Source organism: Cannabis sativa, chromosome 5, assembly GCF_029168945.1.
Source record: "Cannabis sativa cultivar Pink pepper isolate KNU-18-1 chromosome 5, ASM2916894v1, whole genome shotgun sequence".
Lineage (NCBI taxonomy): Eukaryota > Viridiplantae > Streptophyta > Magnoliopsida > Rosales > Cannabaceae > Cannabis > Cannabis sativa.
In genome coordinates this window covers 35,519,519-35,546,506 of record NC_083605.1, presented here as the reverse complement: position 1 = coordinate 35,546,506, position 26,988 = coordinate 35,519,519, and the positions used below count along the sequence as shown (strand labels likewise).

The following is a 26,988-nucleotide window of genomic DNA, read 5'->3' as shown; positions in this document are numbered from 1 at the left end:
CTTCTCTATTTTTAATGTACATAATATTTTTAATATTTATATTGTAGTCTATAAAATCATCTAAAGATGTCCCAATCATTACAAACAAACAAGTTCTTTAGACATCCTTAAAAAAAATAATTTATTCGAAAATATTAATAATAATAAAAAAATCTCAACTCAGCCCACTGAGACTCTGCTCCCAAAGAAAAAACAATAGAGTGAAAGCAACCATGGCAGCCAGCACCAATGACCAACACCTCCCTCCTATCCTCATTCACCGCACCCCTTCCGTTAGTTTCCCTCCGTTGACTAATCTCTTGAAGAACCATTTTCTCTTAATCGACCCTCACGAGTCTCCTCTGCCGCTCCACACCTTCTACTCCCGTCATGCTCACTCCGTACGTGCTCTCGTCATTGTGGAGCTCGCCCAAGTCACCGAAGACACTCTTCGCCACCTGCCTTCTCTCGAACTCATCGTTGCCTCCTCAACCGGCACCGACCATGTTGACTTGTCAACCTGTCGCCTACGTGTCATCGCCGTCACTAACGCCGGAAGCGCGTACACTGATGACGTTGCCGATTTCACAGTTGCTCTGTTATTCGGTGTTCTGAGACGAGTTTCGGCTGCCGATAGCCATGTCCGTTCCGGGCTATGGCCTACCGGAGGTGAGTACCCACTTGGGTCTAAGGTTAGTTTTTCTGTTTGTTTCTGCTTTTGATTATTAAATTTGGTGTAAAAAAAATTCCATTTTTGATTCATAGAGCTTGTAATTAGAGTCCAAGATGATACATTTTTTCTGTGTGCTTGAAAAAAGAAAGAACTTAGTTCATGTTTGGCATCATAACTAAAAAATTGTTTTTTGTTTTTAAAAATAGAAAATTGTTTTTAAAAATAATTTGGCTTGTTTGGTCTTGTTTTTTAAAAACAATTTTCAGAAACAAAGTTACAAAAAACAAGAATTTTGAAAACAGCAAAATGTTGTTTTCTGTTTTAAAAACCAATTCACTTTTGGTCAATATTGTTTTTAAAAATCACTAACCAAACGTGACTTGTGTTTTAAAAACTTCAAAAACTATTTTTTGTTCTCATTTCTAAAAACAATTTTTTAAAACAAAAAACAGAAAACAATACCAAACATGCTCACTTTTTTTGACAGGATGCAACTCTGTTTTGCTCTATTTGTGTTTTAAGCCACTTCTATGTGTAGTGTTTATGATCTTCGTAGTTCTAATTTCAGATAGGAGGGAAGAGAGTTGGGATAGTGGGACTAAGGAAAATTGGCTTTGAGGTGGCGAAAAGGCTCTCTGCCTTCAGCTGTAGGATTTCCTACACTTCAAGAAAGGAGAAGCCATCTAAGCCTTTCCCTTACTTCTCAAATGTTTTTGATCTCGCATCCGAAAGTGATATTCTTGTGGTGTGTTGCACTCTGACAACTGAAACTCACCATATAATTAGCAAAGATGTTATGAAGGCCCTTGGAAAGAAGGGAGTGATCATCAATGTGGGGCGTGGGGATCTAGTTGATGAACAAGAATTGGTTCATCTTCTAACTGAAGGAGAGCTTGGTGGAGCTGGTCTTGATGTGTTTGAAAACGAGCCTGATGTCCCCAAAGAGCTGTGTAATTTGGACAATGTTGTTCTGTCTCCACATTGTGCTGTGTCAACCCAAGGTTCCATTGATTCCATGATCCAGATAGTCTTAGCCAACCTTAAAGCTTTCTTTTCTGATAAGCCCTTGCTATCTCCGGTGAGCTAGACTAAGCTAGAACGTACTTGATCACTAATAAACTCAATAATTAAAATAGATTATATACATGTATAATTATATATATTTACATGAACTTGTCTTCTCTTATTTTAGATTTGTGTTAACATTTGGCACAAATCTCATTCAAGTATTTCAATATTCTTAGTATATTAATCAAAGTATGATATGCTGCAAAGTTATCGTTGTTTAACACATATAGCAGAATATAAAAGACTATATTAGCTCTAATATTTTGTTTACTTTTTTGGAAAAAGATATCTTTGATAGCTCTAATCCACGCTACCATGTCAATTGCCAACTAGCCATGAAAATGGCTGCCTACCTTGTACAAGAAGACTTAAAAGGAGAGGGGCTAACTACACTAAGACATCTCTGCTCTGGATTGTGGCCCCAAAAGTAGGGTCGTGCGTCGGTCGGTTTAGTCGGTTTACGTTACATTTTATTTAATCCAATGTAAAGATCAGGTTACAAAAATCTAAATGTAACCCGCCCAATTAAGAAAAAAAAAATATTTTAAACCGCTCAATAATTTTTTCAGTTTAGTCGGGTTAATCCGTCCAAAGCACTAATGTTTATTTTCTTCTTTCACATTCAATTGTTATCAGTTTATATTATCGATATTGTAACATAAGTCGCTATCAATATGATTATATAAGCCATAAATACAAAAGAAAGTATATCACAAAAGCTAGCCACATTTATCAATTACATTATCGATATGATAAGATAAACATAAATCCAGTAACCTTTTAAAATTAAAAATTAGTGACATAAGACAACTCATTTTACGATGTGTAGCAACATATAAACATTAATTTTAAATTTAAAAATATTTTAGTTGTTCTAGCGACACAAGACATGATATATGGCGATGACTTTTTGATATATAGTGATGCCTTTATCGATATATAGTGATAACAATGTCTATTAATTACAAAAATACAAAATTTACAAAAGAAATATTCCTATCGTTCTACTATGATCACTAAACTAGGTTTCGGTAAAACAGGTCCACACCCCACCATACACCATCATTTACCATCCTTAATCTTCTCCAATGATTGGTTCATCATGAGGTAACAATTTTAGCAAACAAGTAAAAACAATGCATTAGTAGGGGAAATGTAGATAGTTGTAGGAACACTATTAGTTACCTTCCTTCACTTTGGGGAACATTCTTCCTTGGCATGCGTTTAACATGTATTATTCTCAGTTGGCTATTATCCCCTAGTGTGTGATTGAGAATGTAATTGTTGAGCGAGAAATAACTAGTTGACTGTGAGAGATGTGAAAATAGCTCCTTTTAGGGTATCATAAGTTTGTCAAAAACCTCGTCTTTGGTACAAGAGGTGTCATTATCATAAATCCAAATCTGTCACACCTCAATGTCTACCTCAACATACACCCAATGCTTTTGAGATTAAAAGTTCAAGATGAAGTATATGAAGCCTTGGTCTTCCAACATGGTAGGAAATGGTCTTTGATACTATAGTATTAATCTGTAATAACATCTAACCATGTAAAGGTTCTCCTATCACCCATGTGTGCCCCCAAAATACCATACATAAATTGTGGGCATGATGAGTCCAAAACCACACCTGACTAAGGGTACGGATTTGGGAAAAGGTGTCGTCTCCTCCTCGTCATGTGAAAAATGATATTTATATGTTGCATGAAAATTCAAAAAAACAACTAATTATACCAAAAGAAAAATATAGCCAACATATCGTAGAATATCACAAATGAAATCACTACGTGTCGCTAAACATAATCATAATAAATCCACAAAAATGTCGCAAGATGTCACCAAAAATAACAATAAAAATTGCTACAACTGAATTCTTATGATATTTGGCTTATATATCGTGTGAATTTGCTAACCTAATGGCAAAAAGTCACTAGATGTCACTACATATCGATAAAATACAACAATAAAAAATTGAAATGCATTATAAAGAAAAATACTTACATCATCATCCAACTATTTTCCAACCATTAATAACTTCATAAAGAAATTGACATCACCAATGTCAGTGTGGAGATTCTTGGGACAGTTATTTAGGATGTGCCCAAGCACCCACCTCTTGAACGTACGTAGCAATCTACGATTTGCTGGTCTTGTCGAATCTACATTCTCTAGAAGAAGTCACTTCTTCCTTTTTTCCTCAGTGTAGTCCAGTAAATAGAAAGGTTTCTTCCTCATTCTCACAAATGGTACCTCTTCTAGGGGTCCAATCAGGAGTAGGACATCGTCTTGTGACTGTGTATCACCAATGGTCATGATAATGACATCCGTTAGAGTAGATGATGCCTCAGCATCATCTTATTCCTAATCTTTTAGGAACTCATCTTCATACTCACTCTCATGTGGTCGATCATCTGCTAGTTGGGATGGTTGTGGTGCCCTGTCCTTCTCATTCAACAAAGTTGTCACATTGGCCAACTAAACCATCAAAAACTCCATCTCTTTGCGACTATTCAGAAAAGAGCGCCTCATATTTGTTTGGCTATTTATTAAATCCATCAACAAGAGTATAATGGCAGCTTGTTAGGCCTCAAGTCTATCCAACTTCTTTGTTAGCGTCGTAATGTCTAATGTATTAGCTGTAGTGGTTAGAGTAGTCGAAGCAGATGGCTCGTCTACTTCTGAACGAAGTGGTGGTGGAACTATATTTGCCTTACGCACGACTTCAGCAATGGTGTTGGCTTGCATTTCAAACATTGAATTTTGTGCCATCGTCGTCCACCATCTCATTAATATCCATCTAAAAAAAAGAGGGGCTTCACTCTCATTGACGGACTTGAAATAATCCTCCTCACTAGGTCGGGGGCACAAGCACTTCTTTATAACCAAATACAAACAAAAATATAAAAAAATTTAAATGTCACAAATATGTTGCAAACTAACATTGATTTATGTCAACTAAAAATGGATTAAAATATCAACATGAAACACATATAAGAACTTACGCTTGTGTTGAACAAGTGTGGGATGTCACTCGCCTTCACTCCCTATTTTTGTTGGCCCTCTTTGGTTTTCCAATTTATCATCCTAGGGAACTTGGTCACACTACAAGTATCATGCTTATTTCCCACTTTCTCTATGGCTTCATATACCCAATACTCTATGGTAGGTACATAGCCATGTAGGTATACTTTGCCTCCTAAGCAACTTTCTTGCCTTTTCCTTCTTAACGTTCTCCATGTAATGGTGCATGTCCTTACTCATACATCAACTTACAAAAAGCACACTCACCCCACAAATACTTGAAGAAAAACTCAAGGTCTTCAGCAAATTTCAATGTGTCTGGCCAAACTTGGTCATTGCCTTCTTTCGAAACCAATACACTCTCAACAAAAGTGCATAGTCCAAGCTTGTACATGTCATCTGCTATCTTGTATCTATGCAATCATAGCAAAAGTTTATCCAAATTCACACCACTCTTTCCTAAAAAATACGTCCTCACTAAACGGTCGATGGACTTGGCTTCTATCTCCTCCCCTATAAGGGCACTACCCACAGGTAAGTCGGTAATCAGTCCAAACTCAAGTCGCTTGAATCTCATGTCAGTTTTACCCACATAAAACCATATCTCATCTTCAGATTCTTTATCAAATTTCATCTTTCACAACAGTAGGTTGTGGCCCAACGCGCCAAAAAAAGTCAAATCTCCAGCTTCCCAAAATGGTATGAAAGGGTTGGCCTTATCCTCTCAGTCAACCGGAGGGTTTCAAACTTGACCTTAATATTTTTAAATTTGTTTGACCCCCGATAGGTAAGACGACCTATGAAATGCTCCAAAACTGAAAGTTTAAGTTCAAGAGGAGCCATCTACAAAAAAAAAAATTAAGAAAACAAAAATAGAGACATATTAAAACCCATAATGACATGTCGCTAAAAATTACAAACGACATCGAAAAATGTCGCAAGAAAAAACTCGCCACATATCGACAATTTTATCAATACATTGCTAAATAGTTCATCTTATTATTATGTTGGATGAAACTGCTAAATGTCGTAAAACATATCACTATTAGTCGCCAAGAAAACACACATTAGGTATAAATAACACAAAAATGCCATTTGCTGAGACATGTCGATAACATATCGCTACTTATCGCTAACTATATCTAGTTCTCATCCTAGCGTAGCTAATATCGTGAGTAGTTGCAAACTATGTCGATGAACGTCGTTAATTATAGAAACCACAAGAAATCCACCACACAAAACATCATATGTCACAAAAATATTAATAACATATAACTACTTGTCGCTAACTATATCTACTTCCTATCCTAGCTAGCATAGGTGATATCACAAGAAATCACAAACTATGTCGAGAAACATCACTCATTACAAAAACCCAAGAAAAGACAACACCCTAAACACCATATATGGTGAAATGTCAATAATATATCACTACTTATTTATGTTTCCTATCCTAGTGTTTTTGATATCGTTAGACGTCGTCAACTATGCCGAGAAACATCGATAACTATAGAAAAACTCAAAAATAGAACGATTGGCAATAGATATCAAAACCCAAACACAGAAATTTAACATAAAATCAAACAAATTCCCTTAAACTCAAGCATAAATTACAAAACCTAATCTTAGAAAAATAACACAAAAAAAAAAAAAAACCAAGAACTTACTGAATAATGGGTTTTAGTCTGTGTTGGTGTCTCAGGTCTTCCAATCTACATCGACGATGTCGAAATGTTGGTAAAATAGCAATTCAGTCATTATTTTGGGGCTTTGGGGCAGTTGTCGTGGGTTTCAGGGGAAATTGTTGTGGGTTTCGAGGGCAGTTCTTGTGGGTTTTAATTCAAGAAAAAGAGAAAGATGGTGAGAGACAAAGAGGCCCAAAAGTCATGGTGGAGGCGATGGTTAGTGGTGGTTGAGCGCCAGAGACAGTGAACGGTTAGAGTGAGAGAGAGCGTGAGAGACTTTGTGAGATTGAGAATTTGGTGAGAGTTTGAATGGGAGGGGTATTTTGGGAGTTAAAGTAAAATTGAAGTGTATTTTGAAAACTTTTTGTAGTATGGAATATGAAGAGTCTATGCACACCATTTAAGCATGAAATGTCAAATTTCCCTTCCATAATTTCCAGCAAAGCATTACAATCTTACAGACTTCACTCGTCTGAAAAGAGTTAAAAATAATCTTCAACTAATCAATAAAGACACCATTAGATACATATGTCCTTCTCACCCCCAATTGAAATCAATAATTTTGTTTTTGTAATCATTGAATATTCTTCTAATAAATTTTATTCTCTAAGTGTGGCCCCATGAACTAGTAATAGCTGAAAGAATATTGATACCATGTATATTTTCTGTGTTAGTCAAGTTCATTCTTATCTTCCGTGATGAATTTTTTTTAAAACATATTGCCTTTTTGTTTAAAAGACTTTTTGTCTGCGTAAATAATTCTGTAACAGAACATCAATAAATTATCTATTTTAAATAATTAAGTTGGTAATCATAAATAACAGAATTTCACCATGAAATCGAACTCCCAAAGATATTCTTAATACAAGTATAATAAAAATATATTATTTAAATGTATTTTTAGCATTATTCTTTTCTGAATTATATTTACATTGCTTATGTTCTTCATGAATAGTTATAAAATATGCTACATTAGGTATAAAATGTTGTGAAAATTATAAAATTATAGTAAAAAGGGGAGGGTGTGGAATAAAAACATCAAACCCAATAAATTTATTATTCAAAGCCCTAGATACAAGTAACAAACAGACACTTATTTTAAAAATAAGGCCTCTTTAATTAGCTAGGGCATGAAGCAGAGAAAAAACATGACACTATAAAAATACATTTGAATTAATAAAAGTAGTACCAAGACTCAACTGTCCTTGAACATATTAATGATGAATTTGTTATGATTATATAATTTATTTTGAACCATTAAGTTCTTGAGTCTTCCTAAACAACTTGTGCTCAATATGTTGAGCAAAAGTACGTGGAGGGAAGAGTGGTGGCTCAGCCTCAGAGACAACTTCCGAAAGAGGCTTAAGGATGATCTTTTCCTTAGGTGGCTCACAGAAAACAGCCCATGAAACCCTAACCTTTTCCTCGTTAACCAAACTCCTATGAAGGATGCTCTTGTACTTGCCATTGCTCAAAATCTCAACAGTGTCACCAATGTGCATGATGATGGAGTTGGGGACACACTTGGCTGTCACCCAATTCCCTTGGTAGAATAGTTGCAACCCTGGGACCATGTTGTGGAGGAGGAAAGTGAGGGCACTGACATCGGTGTGGGCTTCGACACCTAAGGCCAGCTCTGGCTGAGGGCATTTTGGGTAGTAGTTGATCTTCATTTGAAGGAGAAGCTCTTCTAAGCCTCCCACTTCCCTCTCTAGCCTATCTTCTTCCAATCCCAAACCTAGGGATAATACTGACAATATAGTGGTTGTTAGCCCTCTTAGTAGCCTTGCATACTCACTTGTTGCCTCACTGCATGCCAATAAAGTATCAAATTATTCACTAATAATATCTAAATTATAAATCTTGTTATATTTAGTTTTCTTTTATTATGTTCTTCATTTATCTGTTTATAACAAAATCATGAATATAATTTTTTTGAAAATTTACTTATTATAAGTAAACATATAGTAACATTACTTTTACTATATATGCATTAACTATTATAATTATAGAAATGTTAAAGTTAATGTTAGTGTTTCTTATTAGTGTAATTTAATACTCATAAAAGTTTTAACAACAATACTATAAATTAAGAACATATAAATATAGTGTACATGTATTTTATAGTTATGTCCATAAAAGTAAACTTATATAATGTGTTTTAAACGTTGTGCTAAATTTAACACAAAATATGGCATTGTTCAAATTTTATATTACATTAAATATTACTTTTACATTTATTATTTTGCCACATTAATAATCAATAGGTTTTTTTTATATTTTTATTTGTATATTTAATACGATTTTTTTTTTATACTTTTAATGAAAATTTAATATTTCTGCAGATTTTTTACACATTCTACCTAAAATAAAATATATTTTAGCTCTAATACATTGAACTACAATTATAAAATTTAAACTAAACATAACATTAACTCTTTTTTTTTCTTAAGTGAAATTTAGCTAGCAAAAAATTTACATCATTGAAAGAGATAGTCTAATAAAATATCGAGCATGAAAATGAGGTCGTATTAATAATGTTATATATTGAAAAGTCAAATTAGTCCTGACTCTTGAGTCAAGCAAGAACAGAGTAAAGAAAAAAACAGAGAGTGTATGAGTATGATGATGATGATGATACTGAAAAAGCCATAGATAAATATTTAGTGTTAGAAAAAGCTTACATATAATCAGTGGGTATCTTGGGCCATATGGACAAGTCACGCTTATCCTCTGGAAAAACAAGATGAAAGAAGTAGTCTTGCCACTCGAGCTGGCCACTAGCATTATTAGCAAGTTTGCTACCATAGCCCTGGATGTTGGTAGAGGCCTGGTCGTTAGCATACTTTTCCTTCTCTTCAACGGGGAGACTGAAGAAGGTCTGGCCGGCTTTCTTAACCCGGTCGATGAGCTCATCTGAGATGCCATGGTTGACGAGATGCATCACTCCCCACTCGGCCGCAGCCCTCTTCAACTCCTCTCGGCATTTCTCCCTCACACCAGGCTCATCAGAGTTTATGCCCTTTAAATCAATAGTAGGTACTTGAGGCCCTTCATCTTTCTTCTCCTCCTCGAAAACATTGCCTATGTTCTTTAACTCGTCTTCTGGTCTCACATACTCTTTTGGGATGGATTGAATCCCACTGCTTGATAAACTCTCAACTCTTTGAGCTGCCGACACCATTGTTAAAATTATTATTTTTGTTATTCTTACTATTCAAAAAGAACGTTTTTAATTGAGAGAAATATTGTATATTGAATTTTGTACGTGCTTTGTTTGTTAAAACATTTCGTGGCTTTTATAAGAGCCGTTTTGGAAAGAGGTAGGTAGAGAAAAGCTCAGTAGGGCATGCAATGATGTAAATATGAATATAGTATATGACCGTGCAGATATATATATATATATATTACTGTAGTAGAAGATAGATAGATAGATAGGGAGTAGAGAGTAGTACAAGTTTGGTCACGCGACATGGGGTTTTGCCAACCAACCAACCTCATTCTGGACGAAGACTAGTGAGTGAGATGTGGACTTGTTTGACAGGAAGATGAAAGAATGTATAGTAGACTAGTAAACTGCCTAACAGTCTTCGGTTTTCATGTGCAACCATTTTTCATTTAGCAACTTTAACATTTTTATAAGATAGTATTTGATTCTCTATATATTTATAGAAAAGTATAAGACAGTGGTAAGGTAACGATTTAAAATGGCTTAAAATTTGTTTATGTATTTTTTTATTTTTTCTAATTATTTAAAACTTATTTATCTATTTTCTATTTTTTTTATTATTTAAAATCTATTTATCTATTTTCTTTTTTTTTTTCTAATTATTTTTTTTTATTATTTTTCTCATTTTTTAAATAAAAAACACAATAGATTTTTTTTTTTTTTAAAAAAAAAGACACTAAATTTAATTGTATCTCAATCAAAGACTTATTAATAGTGTAATTTAAGAATTTAAAATAAAAAAACCCAATATATATATATAAATAAATTAAGAAAATATCAATATACATAGTCTTTTTATAAATTTATTGTCTACTATTTTAAATATATTCTCATAGTTCTTTCGGTTTATAATTATATGGTGAGTTTTATTCAATTGTATCAATTACTTTTGTAGATCTCTATTTTGATTTAGTTTTTTTATTACCCTATATTATTTGACAATAACTCTTCTTTTTCTTTCTGTTTTAGATCACAAATTATATAATGAGTTTTTTTTTTTTTTTTTTTTTTTTTTTTAGATTTGTCAATTTTTTTTAGATCTCTATTCTCAGTGAGAATTTTTTCAATTTCTAATATCTGTTAATAAAATTTTTATTTTAGCTTTGGTTTAGTTTTTCATTATCTTATATCGTTTGACAATGTCTCTTATTTCTCTTTTTTTAGACCACAAATTATATGATGAGTTTTTTTCACAGATTTGTCAATTTTTTTTTTTTCAAAATCCTTTTTCTTGATGAGTATTTTTCAATTTTTAATCTTTTTTATCTCTATTTTAGTATTGGTTTAGTCTTTTATTACCCTATTTTATATATATGCTTTCTCTTTCTTTTTTAAGTCACAAATTATATGATGAGACAAGTAATAAATTTTAACAAAATCAGTCACTTATGTATAAAAAAGTTAATAGTTAATTAACTCAAGTATATATGATTTATTTTATGTACAGAGCAAATTTATTTTGATCAATAGTTATAACTATAAATAAGATACGATAATGATAGCGACTTTGAATGTAGTGACGACAAGTGAAATACGTTGATGACATCAGCTTTGAATGACAACAGTTTTAAAATCATATGATGAGTTTTTTTTTATAGATTTATCTATTATTTTTTTTAGATCTAACTATTGTGTGGGATGAATTTTAAACCTCTATTTTTTTATTTTACGAAAAGTTTGAAAATATCTTTTTGTTGTTTTCTTTTTTAGATAAGAAATTGTATGATGAATTTTTTTACAATATTAATTTATTTTTCTATATAAAAATTATAGAAAAATTTAATAAAATAGTTACTCATACTATTAAAAAAATATTAACTTTAATATGATTTTATAACTTAATTATCAAAAAATAAAATCCCAATTATAATAATTATAAGGGAAGTACTCTCCCAAATTTGTAAGAATACGTGAAATAATTTTACAAATGTCCTCAATTTACATATTTGGGACTTAACTCTGCAATACAACTCTAAAATGTTTATTTTATAAGGAGGATGGTAAAATTTAAACAGTTATTTATTATTATTATGAGTATATTAAAAAAATAGTCACAAGTATAATAATTATATATTTAAATCTTATTTTTTATAATTTAAACTATTTAAGAAAATTTAAAAATTTTAAAAATAATTTTAAAATATAAATCATCAATAAAAATAAATTAGAAAACCCTTTTTAGATGTCAAAATAATTAAAAGCGTACCAACTACCAAAACACCCTTTCAATGAGGTCCACTATAAATTTTTCCAACATATTTATACACTTAGGGTTGTTTAGTACGCTGTATTGTATTGTATCGTGTTGGATTATGTTGGATTGTGTTATATTGTATTGTATTAGTAATATTTAATATAATACTATGTTTGGTATTGACTTGTATTAATAGATTGTGTAACGTTATAATATATTTTCACCCTAACACCAATTACGAGTCCGAGTCTACGTCTGAGTCTCGGGTCATGGATCCCGGGTTTGGGTCCAGGTCTGGGGTCCGGGTCCAGTTACGGGGTCCGGGTCCGAGTCTGGGTCCAAGTCTGGGTCCCAGGTTCGGGTCTGGGTCTCGAGTCCTGGGTCCAGATTCGGGTCCGGGTTTGGGTCCGAATCTTATAGGTCCGGGTTTGGGTCCTGAGTTAGGGTCAGAATCCGGGTCCGGGTATGAGTCCGAGTCCCAGGTCCAGGTCCGGATTCGGGTCTAGGGTCCGCGTTCGGGCCCGCGTCCGCGTCTGGGTCCGGGTCCGCATCCCATAACCGGGTCCGGCTCCGAGTCTGGGGTTTAGGTTTGGGGTTCGGGTCCGGGGTTTGGGTTCGGGGTCTAGGTCCGAGTCTGGGTCCGAGTCTGGGGTCCGGGTCCGGGTTCCGGTTCCGATTCCAGGTCTCAAGTCCCGGGTCCGGGTTAGAGATTGGTGTTGACCCCGAATCTTTTGCAAATATTATAATACAAGCTAATACGGATCATTTGTTATGTATTAAATAATACAATATACATTGTATTAAAAATTTTGGTTGTGAGAATTAATACAATACATTACTTTATCTAAATAAGTTATTTATTATTTAATACAATACGACATTTATACAAGGTACCAAACTAGCCCTTATAAATCTTTCTCTCTCTTCCTTTATTAAGTAACGATGGTTTCGTACTGTTTGTAAAAAAATATATGGTCTTCATCAACATGTGAAATTGGCATATCCATCTCTCTAACCACCAATCACGTGCTTAATCCCAAAATAATATACAAAAAAAAACGTTGAAAACACAACCAACGATCAAGTAATGGTTTTATTTATTTATTTTGAGAAAGATCGAGTAATGGTATTGATCGTGTATGTCGTATACAATTAATTAAGATATAATAAATTATAAAAGTAGATTGGATTGTGATATTTTGAAAGGCATCATAGCTTCCTTTTCTACTCTATATTGAGAAACTCACAAAATGCTTTATTTTATTTTGTTAAAGGTAAATCAAATTTCAATTCATATGTAAAATCAGACATAATCTATTATATATAAATATTGTTTATTGAGCAGAATTAATAATAATAAATCAATCAAGTCGTTTACAATAATTAGAACTGAAAATCCTAACATCATCTTCGACTAAATGACTATTAAGCCACCAACTGTGAAGTATCAAAACAATATGAAAAATACTAAATTTTCATTTTGAATGGACATACGACAGATCACACCTATCAATGACAATCAGATAAAAATCCTCCAATAAAAATTGGATAGAGACACCACAATTATTCAAACTAGAATAAAAGAAAATAGCACGAGAAACCATGTTCAAAATTCTCATTATTAAATATCAATTAACCATAAAATATAGTGTCAAAAAATAACAGGGAAGACCTCGAAATAACATGCGCATCTAAATTCAAAAATAGCTACAGATCAAACAAATGTGTAAAAATACTGTTAAAAATATAAATACAGCTAACAACCTGACATAAAGTAAAACCAGACACACATGAGAATAAATTGAAATAGGACTAATCACCAAAGCATCACATCTACGAACCATGCCTAAATGAACACAAACACACCCTTTTTGACCAACGCACACAAGACCAAAGGAGACACTATAGGCAAGGAACACTACAAGAAATGTCGCTTTTACCAGCACAGTTCGCTACTGCGCTGGTAAAGAGGTCAAAGTTTTACCAGTGTACACCTAATGGAAACCCACTGCCCAGAAGTCAACACAAACCATCCAAAGGAAATCTTGGATCCATCAAGAATAACCCAAGATCGAAAAAAAACAAGCCTACTAACAACCACCATTAAAATTAGTCTCATGGTGCAAACCCATCACTACCCCCTTGCCCACCCGACCATACAAACTAAGCCCAAAAAAGGGCCGAAGAGGGAGAAAAAACCTAGCAGCGGTGGCAAGGAAAACACCTAGAGTACAAACCTATTTAAAAAAAGATTAAGTTGAAGACAATAAAATTAAAGAGAGCAAGGTGAGAGTTTTACGTAGTTGGGGTCCACAAGTCAATATTTTTAACTCTAAAGCAAGAGAGTATTTTTCTTACAAGCCTTGCAAAAAATTTCTAACCCTTAGGGAAAATGTCATATTTATAGGCTTATTGACTAATGGGTTGGGCTAACCCAGACCCATTATGGTTTGTAATTTGAAAAAGCTCACTAATGGGGTAAAATAAATTAAGATATTAACTTTGGGCCGATTTAATGAGGCCCACAATTGGGGACAACTAGCATCCATACACGGAGGTATGACTGATAGTGACAACTAAGGCATGAGCCATCAGTACGTTGAGGGAATGTCAGAGTAGTGGTGGTTGGCCCAAAAAGTTGATCTACTTTTTGTTGTGTGCCTTTCCAACCCTCCTAATTCTTTAGGATTCTTTTCGGGAGTGTGCCATGTAGGATGCTTCCTAGACACTCATTATTCTCGAACACCTTTTAACCTAATCCTTCCCAGATGACCCTTGAGGGCATCTGTCTTTGTCTCCTTCGATATTTATTGAAAAACATCAATGTTTGAGATCTATACATTCGACTTAGTCATTATAAAGTTGTAGTTGAACCTACACTCTTCGTTCAAGTTTTCTCATGGGTTGGGCGATCATTCTTCGTAGGCTTAGTGATTGTGACCGTTAAGCTAATTAGGCATACTCGAATGTACACATGTCATTTGTCCAAAAATGTGAATAACATTTACCCTTCAAGCCTTTGTGACTTGTGTTGCGATTTTATGCCCTAAATAAAACCCAATTTCATTGTAATCTTATTTACTTTCAATAAAGATCAGAAATCATATCTTGACCTTGTTGTATGCTTTGTTCACATGTTTTATGCATGATTATAGGTTTAATATATAAGTTCTATTAAATTCTGAAGATATAGTTATTCAAAATTACAGTGATGTCATCATAGTAGAAAGTAATTATGATTATATGCTTCAAACTATTTAGTCCTACGATTTATCAGTGCACTGGATTTATACTGACGCGATAATCAATGATAAAGTTTACTTACACACTAATATGTGCAATGTCCTTTCTAAGGAATTATCATCAAAGTATACTAGTATCAGATGTATTGGCTATACATTAGACTAGACCGATATTAGTAGTGGAAAAGATATCATAAACTTAACGTTAGGTCTTTTCTAAGTCAATGTCACTTAGTTGATCTTAGATCAAAGATCTTAGTCTTGAGACGGTTAGGTTCTGGCTTAACTGTACTGCATGTGTTCTTTGACTTGTACAAGCTTACCAGACATACTTACATCTTGGGAACACGATAGTATAATTGAGTGGGAGCGCTAATCATAGATATGGAATCTATAGCTTCTAAACTATTTAGAAGTGAAATAATAGTTTCCTTAGAGCTTGGCTAACAAACATAAATAGAAGAGCTCTTATTTCAGTAATTATATTAGTTTACTGAAATATTTATTATAAGAAGCTAAGTATTTTAAGGATAAAAAATATTGAACGGTAAAATGGTAAATTTATCCCTACTCGATCTAAATTATCTATAGAGGATCTTTGATTATTTAGATTGAAATAATAGATAATTTGTAGCATATCTATTCTTGGTGAATAGAATGTTCTATGTAATCAGGAGTGCAATTCTAGATCTATAGTGGAGTCGGAAGGAAATAATAAGATACAGAATCTACTCAGTAAATTCTAGAACTATTTATTAGGAGTTTGGTTACATAGGCCCATGGTCCCTGCACTGACTGGGATAATATTGTTTTGTTGTCAGAATCAACTGATTTATTTAATCAATTAGGATTCTAAATAATGACTATATCTTATTTATGAATTTTACTAAGAAATGGCATAATTGAGAAGAAAAGAAAAATAAAGGTTTATTTGTTAATTAAGATATTTTGTGTGTCTTATTAAAATATATTTAAATTTTATTTTATTTGATAATTATTTATAATCATTAAAATAAAATTAGCATTTAAATAATTAGAAGAGATAAGTAATAAAATAGGAAAAGACGTGTTGTTTCATTTAAATGAAATTAAGTGGCATAAATCTAACTCTAAAGTCCATATGCAATTCGGCCCTAAGAGATGATTTAGCCTAGGGCTATTTACAAAAATATAGGAAAAAAAGAATAAGTTTTGATATATATATATACTAGCGAAAAGCTACGTGCGAGGCACGTATATACTAAATTTTATGTTAGTTTTTTTTTATGTTATTTGAAAGTGATACAATTAAAAATTAAAGAAAAAATATTATTAGTTATTAGGTGAGATTATTATTATGTGTATCTAAATATTATAGTTTATAATGTTGTCAATTAAAAGTGAATACCAAATGCAATATATTAGTGTTTAAGAAAGCTTGATGATTTAAATATGTTCTTAAGTTAATCCAAAAATAAATTAAAAATTGATGTTCCAATACTTAAAAGAAGCATTACTTAAATGGGTGTAAGATAAAACGAAAATTTAAAATCAATCTCTAAATTGTTGATAATTGAAGATAACATTTGTTAGTCATTGGTGGATTTCAATCTTCATTTGCTTCGATAGAGACAATAGTGTAATTTTTGTATTTTGCACTTTTCATTCTAGCCGGGTCCGCATATATTTGGATTGTCTATTTTTTTGTTGATAAATTGAATATGGTAGTGTCGACAAAAAAGTGAAAATCATGTTTAACAAAAAGTGATAGTATTCTATAACAAAATACTATTAAATTATTTGAATTTAAATTATTTTAAAATACTATATTTTATTAAACTAAAACTCTATGCTATTAAAATTTCATATTTATCTTTATTCAAAAAGAAAAAAAAAATTGATAAAAAAAATGAAAAGTTTCTATTATTATCTCTAGTGCCTTTCTAGATGTGAATAATGGTCTCTTCTTTCTTCCATATTCTTCTTTATTTTTTGTATATTGTGTTTGCAGCATATATGTAAATTATTACGTAACTTTAAAAAACTTTGCTCCTGGAAACTAATGCATATGCCGAGCACTTACAATCATTTGTTAGCTGTAAATTTTGTTGGGTTTTTTTGCCATTGATGCTTGGTTTTGTGAATTTCGATAAAAGTCACGCTTCTTTTTTATTATTATTATTACTTATATATTTTGTTATTAAGTTGTGAAGAAGAAAAAAGAGAAGTGTGGATTGGAATATTATGTGTGATCTCATGGAATGTCTAAATTGTAATAGGAAAAGGAATACAATAAATAATTAAAGAAAATTCAATCGTAGATGTACAACAGCAAAAACCGTATTTTTTTTTGGATTTAATGGGATTTATTTTATTTATTTTATTATATTTAAATAAAAAGTGATCCATAAATTTTTCATGAACCATTTTATTTTTAATAATAAACTATTTTATTTTTAATATAAATAAAAAGTTACCCATAAATTTCTCATAAATCAAGAATTCTGTTATATAGGCACACTTTATATAGAATAAATAATATGTTGATTCACGTCAAAAAAAAAATATGTTGATTATTCTTTAATATATTACTCATCAAATAGTTGTTTAAAAAATAAAATTATATATTTGGTATATGGACTAAAATTTGATCAACATATATATGATCAAATTCAATCTTCACCTAAATGTTACTTGTCGAGCCACCTAAATGTTAATTTTATTATAGTTTTAGTATTTTTTTTTTTCCTTTTTAGATTTTGGTAACTAATTTCTTGATACGTGCACCAAAATTCTAGATGACAGTAGCATATTTATCATGATTTTCAATTGTCTATTCTGTTCACCAATATATTAGTTTTTGGAATAAGCAAAGGTGATTGCCTACTCACACTTTTCAACCTGAGAAAGAGCCACAATCTCTAATTACGAAGTTAAAATTAAAACATTCTGCAGAAAAGTTACAGAGAAATGAAAATGACCTTATAGACGCAAGGTAGCTAAAGAGTTGTGGGCCTAGGCAAAATTATAAGAGGAATTTCATAAAACAAAGAACAACAGGTTTCAAAAAAAATTATGAAACTCATTTATGCTGGTAGGAGAAGAAAAAACGGTACATCTTCAGAGCCAACTATGGTTGGGCCACGTTGCTGTCTTTTGCATTGGTCATCGTCATCATAGGTAGACCTCACTTTGGTCAAATCTCCATTTGAAAACGCAGTTCCATCGTGTCCATCACAGATCGTCAACTTCGTCTATATATTGAACATGCAGCAACAGGAAACCAAGCATTGCATGAGCCATTCCTCAATCCATACATTCTCACCTAGACAAATAAACTAATTTTAGTATAAATATATCTGTGTATATATTCTTTTATGTGCACCCAATAAATTAATTTTAGTATATATACATATATAAGTATGAACATATATATATATATATTCATGTATTCTTTCCACAGTACTCTTAACTCCTCATGATGTTGCTTCTATGATGATAGAATTATACAAAACTAAGCATAATTAAAAACAGTAGTAGTAATTAGTAAACAATGGCAAGGCTTACATGGTTTGAGAAAGCTCCCCGAATTTGAGAAGAACATAATTAGTCATTCTTGATGTCGGTGGGATAAAATTTATCCTGTTCTGTTCCACTAATTTTCTCAAATCCACGATACACATTTAAAAGCATGAATAAATAAGCAAATACACAAATTAAGATATACATAAATCACGAAACATTTTGAAAAAACCACTACACAGAACAGAGCTACTACGCAACAATAAGCTAATTCTAGAAACCAAACCTAGTTGAGAAAAAATAAGCTCTAACGAGAATATAAGGCCTGGTATCTTCATCCACATTGCTAATGTCATCATCTCCGACCTCCGAGTGATCTAGTTGAAATATAACAAAGATACAAAACACTTTTCATTTACAACATACACATACTAAAGTCAAAAGTCAAATCTATATTCAAGGAAATTGCATAGTATGAAACAAATAGAACTGAAAAATCATAGTTTTTAATTCAATCCCAAGAAATAAATTTAATGAAGAAAAGGTGATACTGCTGAAATGTAGAAGGCATCAGCTAAAACAATAGAAAAAATGATAATAGTAAATAAGGAAATTACATTAACAAACCATCAGAGACAATGACCATAAAGCTAAATCATGCCGTAAACAATGTCCTCCAAATCAATATCAAATTGACAAGAAGAGAAAATGAGTAATCGTTAAGAATAAACTTAAATGCAGGGCAAAAAAGGCACCTTATTTAGATATCTTTTGCTCAAGAATAGTGGTATTGAAGTCCATCTTCATTCCTTTATTACCACGATAGATGAATCCACAAAAAATTACAATTGAAAGTCAATAAACCAAAAAAATAAAATACAATCAAAATTCAAAGATTCAACTTGATCAGCCATGTTTAAGATTAGTAAGAAGACAAAGAGGATCAAAGTTGGGTGTAGAGGTAAGGAAAAGAGAACTGGGTTTTCCATCCTCATTCAATCGCAGCATAGGAATTAAATTTTACCATTATTTTTGAGGAATTAGTAAGATTAAATTTTGGTAGGATTATATATTAAATTAATCAATTTAATATCGGTTCAAATATTAATAGGATTTGTTTTATTATTATTTTATTATATATAAATAATATTTTATTATTTTATTAAATAAAAATAAAAACTCACCCATGAATGTCTCATAAACCAAAAATTTCAGTTATATAGACACACTTTATATAGAATAGATATATATATATTTATATGGGATAAAAACTTAATTATATTAAATATGACATTTTTTAAAAGAAAACTTTAAAATATAAAAAAAATCATAAGAAATGCCATAAAAAAACTTTAAATTGTGTTTCTTTTTCTTTTTCTTTTTTGAAAAAATGAGACACTGTAATAAAAAAAATGCTCTCACGTAGAAGTTGCTTTTTGTTTTTTATAAAAACTGAAGCTGTTTATTTTTGTAATCTACATAAACTTTTTTTTCTACAAAGATGCAATATTAAATAATTTTATTAAAATAATAAAATCATAAACCATTTAACTTAAAAAAGAGTTTCTTAACTAAAAATAATTACAAATACTAAAACTCATATAAAATTTACTTGCTTCTTAGAAGCTTTAAGACTTTACCACTAACCTACTACTAAAACTAAAACCAACACAAGATCAAAAAAACTAGTTACAAATTTCCGAAAAGTTCCAAGACTCGACCATCAAAGTCACTACACAAAACAGTCACTATCCACTAAAATAAAAAAAAAAAATAGAAAATAGAATGAGAATATTCAACAGAATTACTATCTTCATTGGAAAAGTCGTCGCTACCGAAAATTCATTGTAGTTAGACATTGAAGTTATCACTAGTGTTGGACGTTGGAGTTGTTGCCGGAGTTGGACCTTGCAATTTAACAAAGAAAAATCAATAATATTTATCAGCTAATTAAAATATAAGATCGAGAAACTAATTATATAGATTAACCAAATAAAAAATTAAATCTTAGAATCATTTATGTGTAATAACAAAAGCAATAAATACAGAAACCAATTTCGTATGACAATAACTAAAAGTAAACAAAAATATAACACCTAAAGTAATAAAAAAGATATATCAATTACAAAAATTAGTTACTTAAAAAAATATCAAAAAAGAATGTTTAACAATGACTTATAAACTAAATAACAAAAACTTTCTACATCAAATAACTTATCAAAACTTTGATATAGAGAAACCAGTTACGTAAAATAATTAAATTAAAAATCAACTCACATAAACTAATTACCTAGATAACTAACAAGTAGATTTCTTCTTACGTACCCTTTTCATTATTATTACTGTAAAACAAAATACATAGTAATCAAATAGTAAATTATAATTGAATATTAAAACATATTAAAGATAAATATGCGTTCGGAACCTAGTTTCAAAATAACAAATGCAAGATAAACTATTACCAAAAACTGAATAGAAATTAAAGCATTAATACAAGTTTTAATAAAAACTTAGTACATACTTTCTTTCGACTTGCTCCAATCTTTTGCATCTTAATTTTCTTAGCATTATCAAATTTCTTTCTAAGCTCTAGCTAATTAGAATCAGAGACTGTTTCCACCTGTTGAAAAATAAATTGAAAATCAAAAATAAAATCTAAATGATATAGCAAACATGATAACAAACATAGGTGACGTTTAGTAACACTTTTATTTTTTAATTTTAAAAACATAAAAATAAAAGTAAATTTTTTGTTTTTAAAATTTTATTTTTAAAAAACAAAAATATGTTCTATAACCACTTTTGTTCGTAAATTTTAAAAACAGAAAACAAATGTGTGTTCTGTAACTACTTTTGTTTTATAATTTTAAAAACAAAAAACAAAAATATGTTCTATAACTAATTTTATTTTTCAATTTTAAAAACAAAAAACATAAATTTTGAATTTTTTTTTCCTTTTTTTAAATAAAAAAAATTCTAAATATCATTTATTTTTACTTTTAAATAAATATAATAAAAAATACTTATTAGCATCTTAAAAAATTCAAATAATTTGAAATTACGAGACTCATTACTTATAACACAAATCTGACAAAGTCATAATAAAATATGAATTTATAATTGTCCAATCTTGAAGAAATATAATAAAAAAGTCTCAATAGTTTTACTTCACTCATTATCTTCATCTTCGATTTGTTCCTTAGTTGCAAATAAGTGTAAATTCCTTTCACTTGTGCACAAAGCCCCTCCTTTATACCCTTCCATGATTTCTTTGTGAAGGTTGTAGTATTCCTATTTCCCTTCAAAACTTCCACTTCCATATGTCCAACAAAAATTTCTTCATATTCTTTTAGGTCAAATAGAAGCTTCACTATTATCGATAATAAGCACCTCATTTGTTCCTGCCATCCATGGTATTTAAACAGAAGAAAATGTGTGTGTAATCTTAATCTCCAAACAGAAATTTACTTTTAAAATCAACCAATATAATCTAATCTAATAACAATTGCTTAGACCAGGAAATGGCTGCCCCTGCTGTACAGACCAGGATCATCATTGACCATTACTATAGCCAAAAAGATCCCAAGTCAAGAATGAAAATTTATTCAAATCCCCCAAATCTTTAGTACTAAGGATTAATACTAATATAAAGTTCAAGCACAGAAACAATAGTCCATAACTAGTTTCTAATATAAAAAAAACACCAATTAGTTTCATTAAATAAAATATTAATGAATCACCATGTCATATTCTAAAGCAGTGTAAAGAATAACTTGTTTGTACAAGGCTCCAAGTTTTGTCCCCAAAGATCACGTAGTCCATGAGTTCCCATAACATGTCACATCATTTTAATATAGCATATACACTATACATATAGCTTAACAAACATGTTTATTTTACTACCATATAATTACATTAACATGTACATGAGAATAATAACAGAACATGTATCAACATGTATTTGGAAAAAGAGCTCATTCTCAATTCAACTTCAACAACATAAGTGCTCACCTTCTTTATATCAACAATATACAAATTTTAATGCTGTCAAATGCTTATAACTGCTCAGCCATTAGCCAATACTAATTTATTCACTAGCAACTACAACTACTACTACTACCATCTAAAATCATAAAGAACTAGTCAATAATCACAACAATGGGCTTCATAACAAATTAATGAACTTTCATCCAAGCATAACTAATTGCAAAGCTTGAAAGGATAATGACTTTTTTGCAAAACTAGACCTAACTAAGAGCTTGATGATGAAAACAGAGAGATGGGTTCTTGAAATAAAGACAAGTTAACAAACCAGATTATTGAAAATGGAAAAGCTGAATATAACATCACTAGATCGAAATACATTAAAGAACAACACACACAATAAAATACCTCTCTAATTGCTTATGCAATTCCCATTCAAACTCAAATTAAAACTCTAAAATTAGAGAAATACAAGAAATTAAACACATCCCATAAACCAAATTCCATGGAATCATCAAATGATTGACAAAAGAGATCATAAACAATAAAAGATAAATATAAATAATAGAAATCAGATAATGCAAAATCATGTAAACCCAAACGTGTATATATATACATATAAATCCAAATATATTAAAAATATAATCATACCTTCAATGGTAGAAAATTTTTCCCTCTAAAAACCTATTTTACTGTCATGCTATTATCAGATCTGAGATTGAAGGAACAGAGGGAGAGAGTAAAATAAAAAAAAGTTTTACCTGATGAAGAAATTCGAGTCATCAGAGTCAATCAGCCACATCCATGGAAGAGTTCAAGGAAGAAGAGAACTGCAGAGAAGAAGGACTCATGGTGCAGTACGTAAGAGAAAAATGATTTTAAGTTTTTTTAAAAGTGAACCCAACTCAGAGTAAATTACCAAAATCTCATCTCAGAGATTAAGACCTAAACCTCATTTCAGAGATTAAACCCGAAATCTTACACACAGAGAGAGAGAGAGAGAGAGAGAGAGAGAGAGAGAGAGAGAGAGAGAGAGAGAGAGAGAGAGAGAGAGAGAGATTACCTGAACAGAAGCCATTGAAGATCGCAGAGTTTGAAATCACAGAGTTAAGGGAGAGCAAGAGAGAGTGGAGAGAGAGACGAGAGAAAAGAGGAAAAAGTGTTTTTAAAAATTTTTAAAATCGTAAAAAATCTGTTTTTAAAATTTACATAAATTTGATTTTAAATTAAAAAAATAGAAAACACAAATATTTTACCGAACATGATTTTATTTTGAATTGTTGAATTTTTGATTAAAAAAACAGAAAACCATTTTTAAAATGGTTACCGAACAGACCCTATATTAATCAATTTTTAAAAAATAAAACCAGTTTCCAGACTCTTAAATAATAAAAAAAATGAACAAAAAATAAAACCAGTTTCATCAACAATATAAAAAAAATTATACAATGCGAAAAATTATAACCATTTTAACCCTGCAACTCATCAAAATCGGTTACACAAAACAATTAAATTAAAAACTAATACATAAAAATGATTATCTGAAATAACTAAATCAACAAGCAATTTTTGTCCGTTATGTGAAATAAATAAAACTAATAATTAAACATAAAAACCAGTTTTTTGAAAAATAAAAAATATATGTATTACCAATTAAAGTGTAATAATATCTATAGTACTATCAATTTTAATTCAAAAAGCATACCACTTACAGCTATATGACCATATCCTACAAGACCTAAACACATTTGTCTCCTATAAAGCAAATAAACTATAACCATGAGAATCACAAACTCAAAGTATCATAATTCAAAACATTTAAAAATATTTATATATATATATATATATATATAACATTGATATAGCTATAGACCTCTATTTTCAACCATGATTTGCTTAGGTCTGAGATGTAGGGTGGTCTGCCTCGTCTGTAAATGGAAGATTCATCTCAACCGGAGCTAGCAGCGGTGCACGCGTGGACTGGGTTAAGGGAAAGAAAATGAGAGAGGAAGAAGGGGAAACCAAGAACCACGAGTTATCATGGTAGTGGTGTAGGTTTTGGCGATTTGTGGCCGCAAACGGCATGGGCAGGGCAACGATTCCTCTTAAGAGACGAGAGAGAAAAACATTGGAAAATCAGTTCAGAGGCAAAAAAAAATAATATAAAATTTAGATTATGGTATTTGAAACTAATAGTATCAAAAATATGGCATGTGAATACCATACAAAATGAGAAGAAAATTCCCAAGCCCGTAAAATGTGGGCAAACTTAAATCTGTCATATTTTTCATAAAAAGATTAAAAATACCATATTAGATGTAATTTTCACTTTAGCCTAATTCTTTATTTTAAGTCTGTCTCATATAAAGCTAACCCTAAGTGAAGCCTATAAATAGAAAGAGAAAGAGCTTTGTATGATGATGATTTTCTATGCTGGAAAACTTTAAAAAGCTCACTTCTTCTCTTTGATTTTTTAAAATTTAGAGGCTATTTTTTCTTGGATTTCTTCATCAAATTTTGTGCTCCTTAGTGTTGAGAACTTTCCCACACATTTCAAAGAAATACCCAGCATAGTGAGGAAGAGTATGTAGTCTAATTGTCATAAGAAGGAGAATTCAGGTTCAGATCTTGATCATACTTTGCAACAGAAAGGATCAAGGGTTAGAGATCTAAATGAAAGGAGTCATACTATTCTGCTGCCACTAGTGTAAGATTTTCTATAACTTTTACGTGTTTAATTCTTTGTTTTTAGGAAATTCATATTTAGGATGATAGATTATAGAATTATAATCCAACATACATGTTAGTAAATCTAGATCCTGATAAAATATTTTTAATAACTAATCTCAGAGTCATGGTAATGATTTATTTTCATGAAATATGGATTTAAAATATTATTTTATTGATTTGGATGTGTTCATGATGGTTTATGTAAATTTGATGATTGATTGTGTTATTACAAAATTTTTATGTAAAATAATTTGATTTTCGACTTGGAATTATTTTATCTGGAAAGTTGGTTAAAAAATAAGCAAATTAACCTTTTACGAAACTGAATTTTGTTTTAAAGTGAAAAAGATATAATTTTTTGAAGATTTGAAATTTGGCTAGGGTTTAAACTCTACATGCGCGCACGCAAATCTACCTAATGCTCACTGAACATGCCATTCAGACAAGGCATGTCCAAGAAATTCCACCATGCACCCTGCCAGCAGCCTCTTTCCTCAGCCATGACCCACCCTTTGTGTGCACGGAGTGTATACTATTCAATTTTGCCATTTTCTTAATTTTTCAAGTTTTGAAAATCATTTTAATGAATTAAATTTTAAATTTTGGTAGATTTTATGTAAATTCTTATTTTCAAACTTTAAACCTAATTATCAATGCACATTGACATGAAAATCGCGAGGTCAGATTAAAATTAATTTTTATTAATGTTATTATTAATTAAATTAATTTTAAATATCAAGATGTTAATGCAAATTTTCGTTAACTATATTTAAGCCTAAATCGTGATGGATTTGCACAGAAAATAAAAGCAGTAAAGAAAAAATAAGAACACACGAATTTTTTACGTGGTTTTGCAGTTAAGATTCTGCATAGTCCACGAGTCAATCTTATTAGATTTCTAATATAGTTCTAGAGATTTTTCTCTAATGAATTTTTTGTCCCCTTTTCAGTGTAACCTGCTCCTATTTATAGTTACATATGAAGGCAGTTAATTACAAATCAGACTGATATCTTACAATAATAATATCCTAAAATTGTGGGATTTGATTACATCCCACGTAAAATAAATGCGATTATTATTTGAAAATCACACAGTTTTGATTAGTCCGCTTTTAATGTGCCAATGCATACGTGTATTAAATACATTATAAAGCGTATTGTTCTGAGACATCTCGCCGGGAACATAACGATAATAACCCTGGTAGCGAGCTAGAGCTTTTCCCATATCTTTTCGAGGTTGATAATGCAAATCTCATCGTTTATGCTATTGAAGACATAACGCTCCATATGACAATCACAGTTCTTGGTGACAAGGTGAACTTCAGCAGTCAACATCATTTGAATGTCAGCTTCTATCTGAGAGAGCTGACTCGACGGAGCTGTGGATCTCATTGAAAGATGTCTGGCGCTAATTAGTGAAGGTACCATGAGTGTGCCTTCCTAGAGCGAGATGGATACCTCGCTATTCGCAGTTTGGATTCGTTCGACTGTTATACTTAGTTTGTATAATGTATATTATACGCTAAGTATCTTAACAGTCATCATTTCTCATCTATGTCTCTTCATGCATAGCGAGGTTGATATCTCGCCTTGCACTACTGATGTCATATGGTTTCTCGTTAATGCACGAGGCAACAGTTAGTATATATTTATCTCGCTTAAGACCTTACAATCAGCAAGTTG

The 26,988-nt window shown here is 31.1% G+C and overlaps 2 protein-coding genes and 1 long non-coding RNA gene across 5 annotated transcripts; 1 reads left to right on the top strand and 2 right to left on the bottom strand.

The window, feature by feature from the left end:
- The first annotated feature begins 68 nt into the window (after positions 1 to 68).
- Positions 69 to 1,898, top strand: LOC115717954 (glyoxylate/hydroxypyruvate reductase HPR3). The gene is made up of 2 exons (XM_030646922.2): positions 69 to 671; positions 1,221 to 1,898. Exons 1-2 carry the CDS (start codon positions 213 to 215, stop codon positions 1,737 to 1,739), a joined length of 978 nt encoding a protein of 325 aa, XP_030502782.2. The 5' UTR covers positions 69 to 212; the 3' UTR covers positions 1,740 to 1,898.
- Positions 1,899 to 7,455: 5,557 nt separating this feature from the next.
- LOC115716756 (leucoanthocyanidin dioxygenase) lies at positions 7,456 to 9,803 on the bottom strand. Its single transcript, XM_030645652.2, has 2 exons — positions 9,110 to 9,803; positions 7,456 to 8,234 (listed from the first exon to the last, which is right to left on the bottom strand). Exons 1-2 carry the CDS (start codon positions 9,607 to 9,609, stop codon positions 7,670 to 7,672), a joined length of 1,065 nt encoding a protein of 354 aa, XP_030501512.2. The 5' UTR covers positions 9,610 to 9,803; the 3' UTR covers positions 7,456 to 7,669.
- An 8,168-nt stretch (positions 9,804 to 17,971) lies between these two features.
- LOC115715890 (uncharacterized) lies at positions 17,972 to 19,456 on the bottom strand. 3 transcript variants are annotated; one of them, XR_009687873.1, is made up of 4 exons: positions 19,347 to 19,456; positions 18,878 to 18,968; positions 18,637 to 18,724; positions 17,972 to 18,394 (listed from the first exon to the last, which is right to left on the bottom strand). It is a non-coding gene; the product is annotated as an uncharacterized LOC115715890 (long non-coding RNA). The 3 variants fall into 3 exon arrangements; XR_009687874.1 differs by having other exon boundaries at positions 18,637 to 18,716; XR_009687872.1 differs by having other exon boundaries at positions 18,637 to 18,968.
- Between the last annotated feature and the right edge of the window lie 7,532 nt (positions 19,457 to 26,988).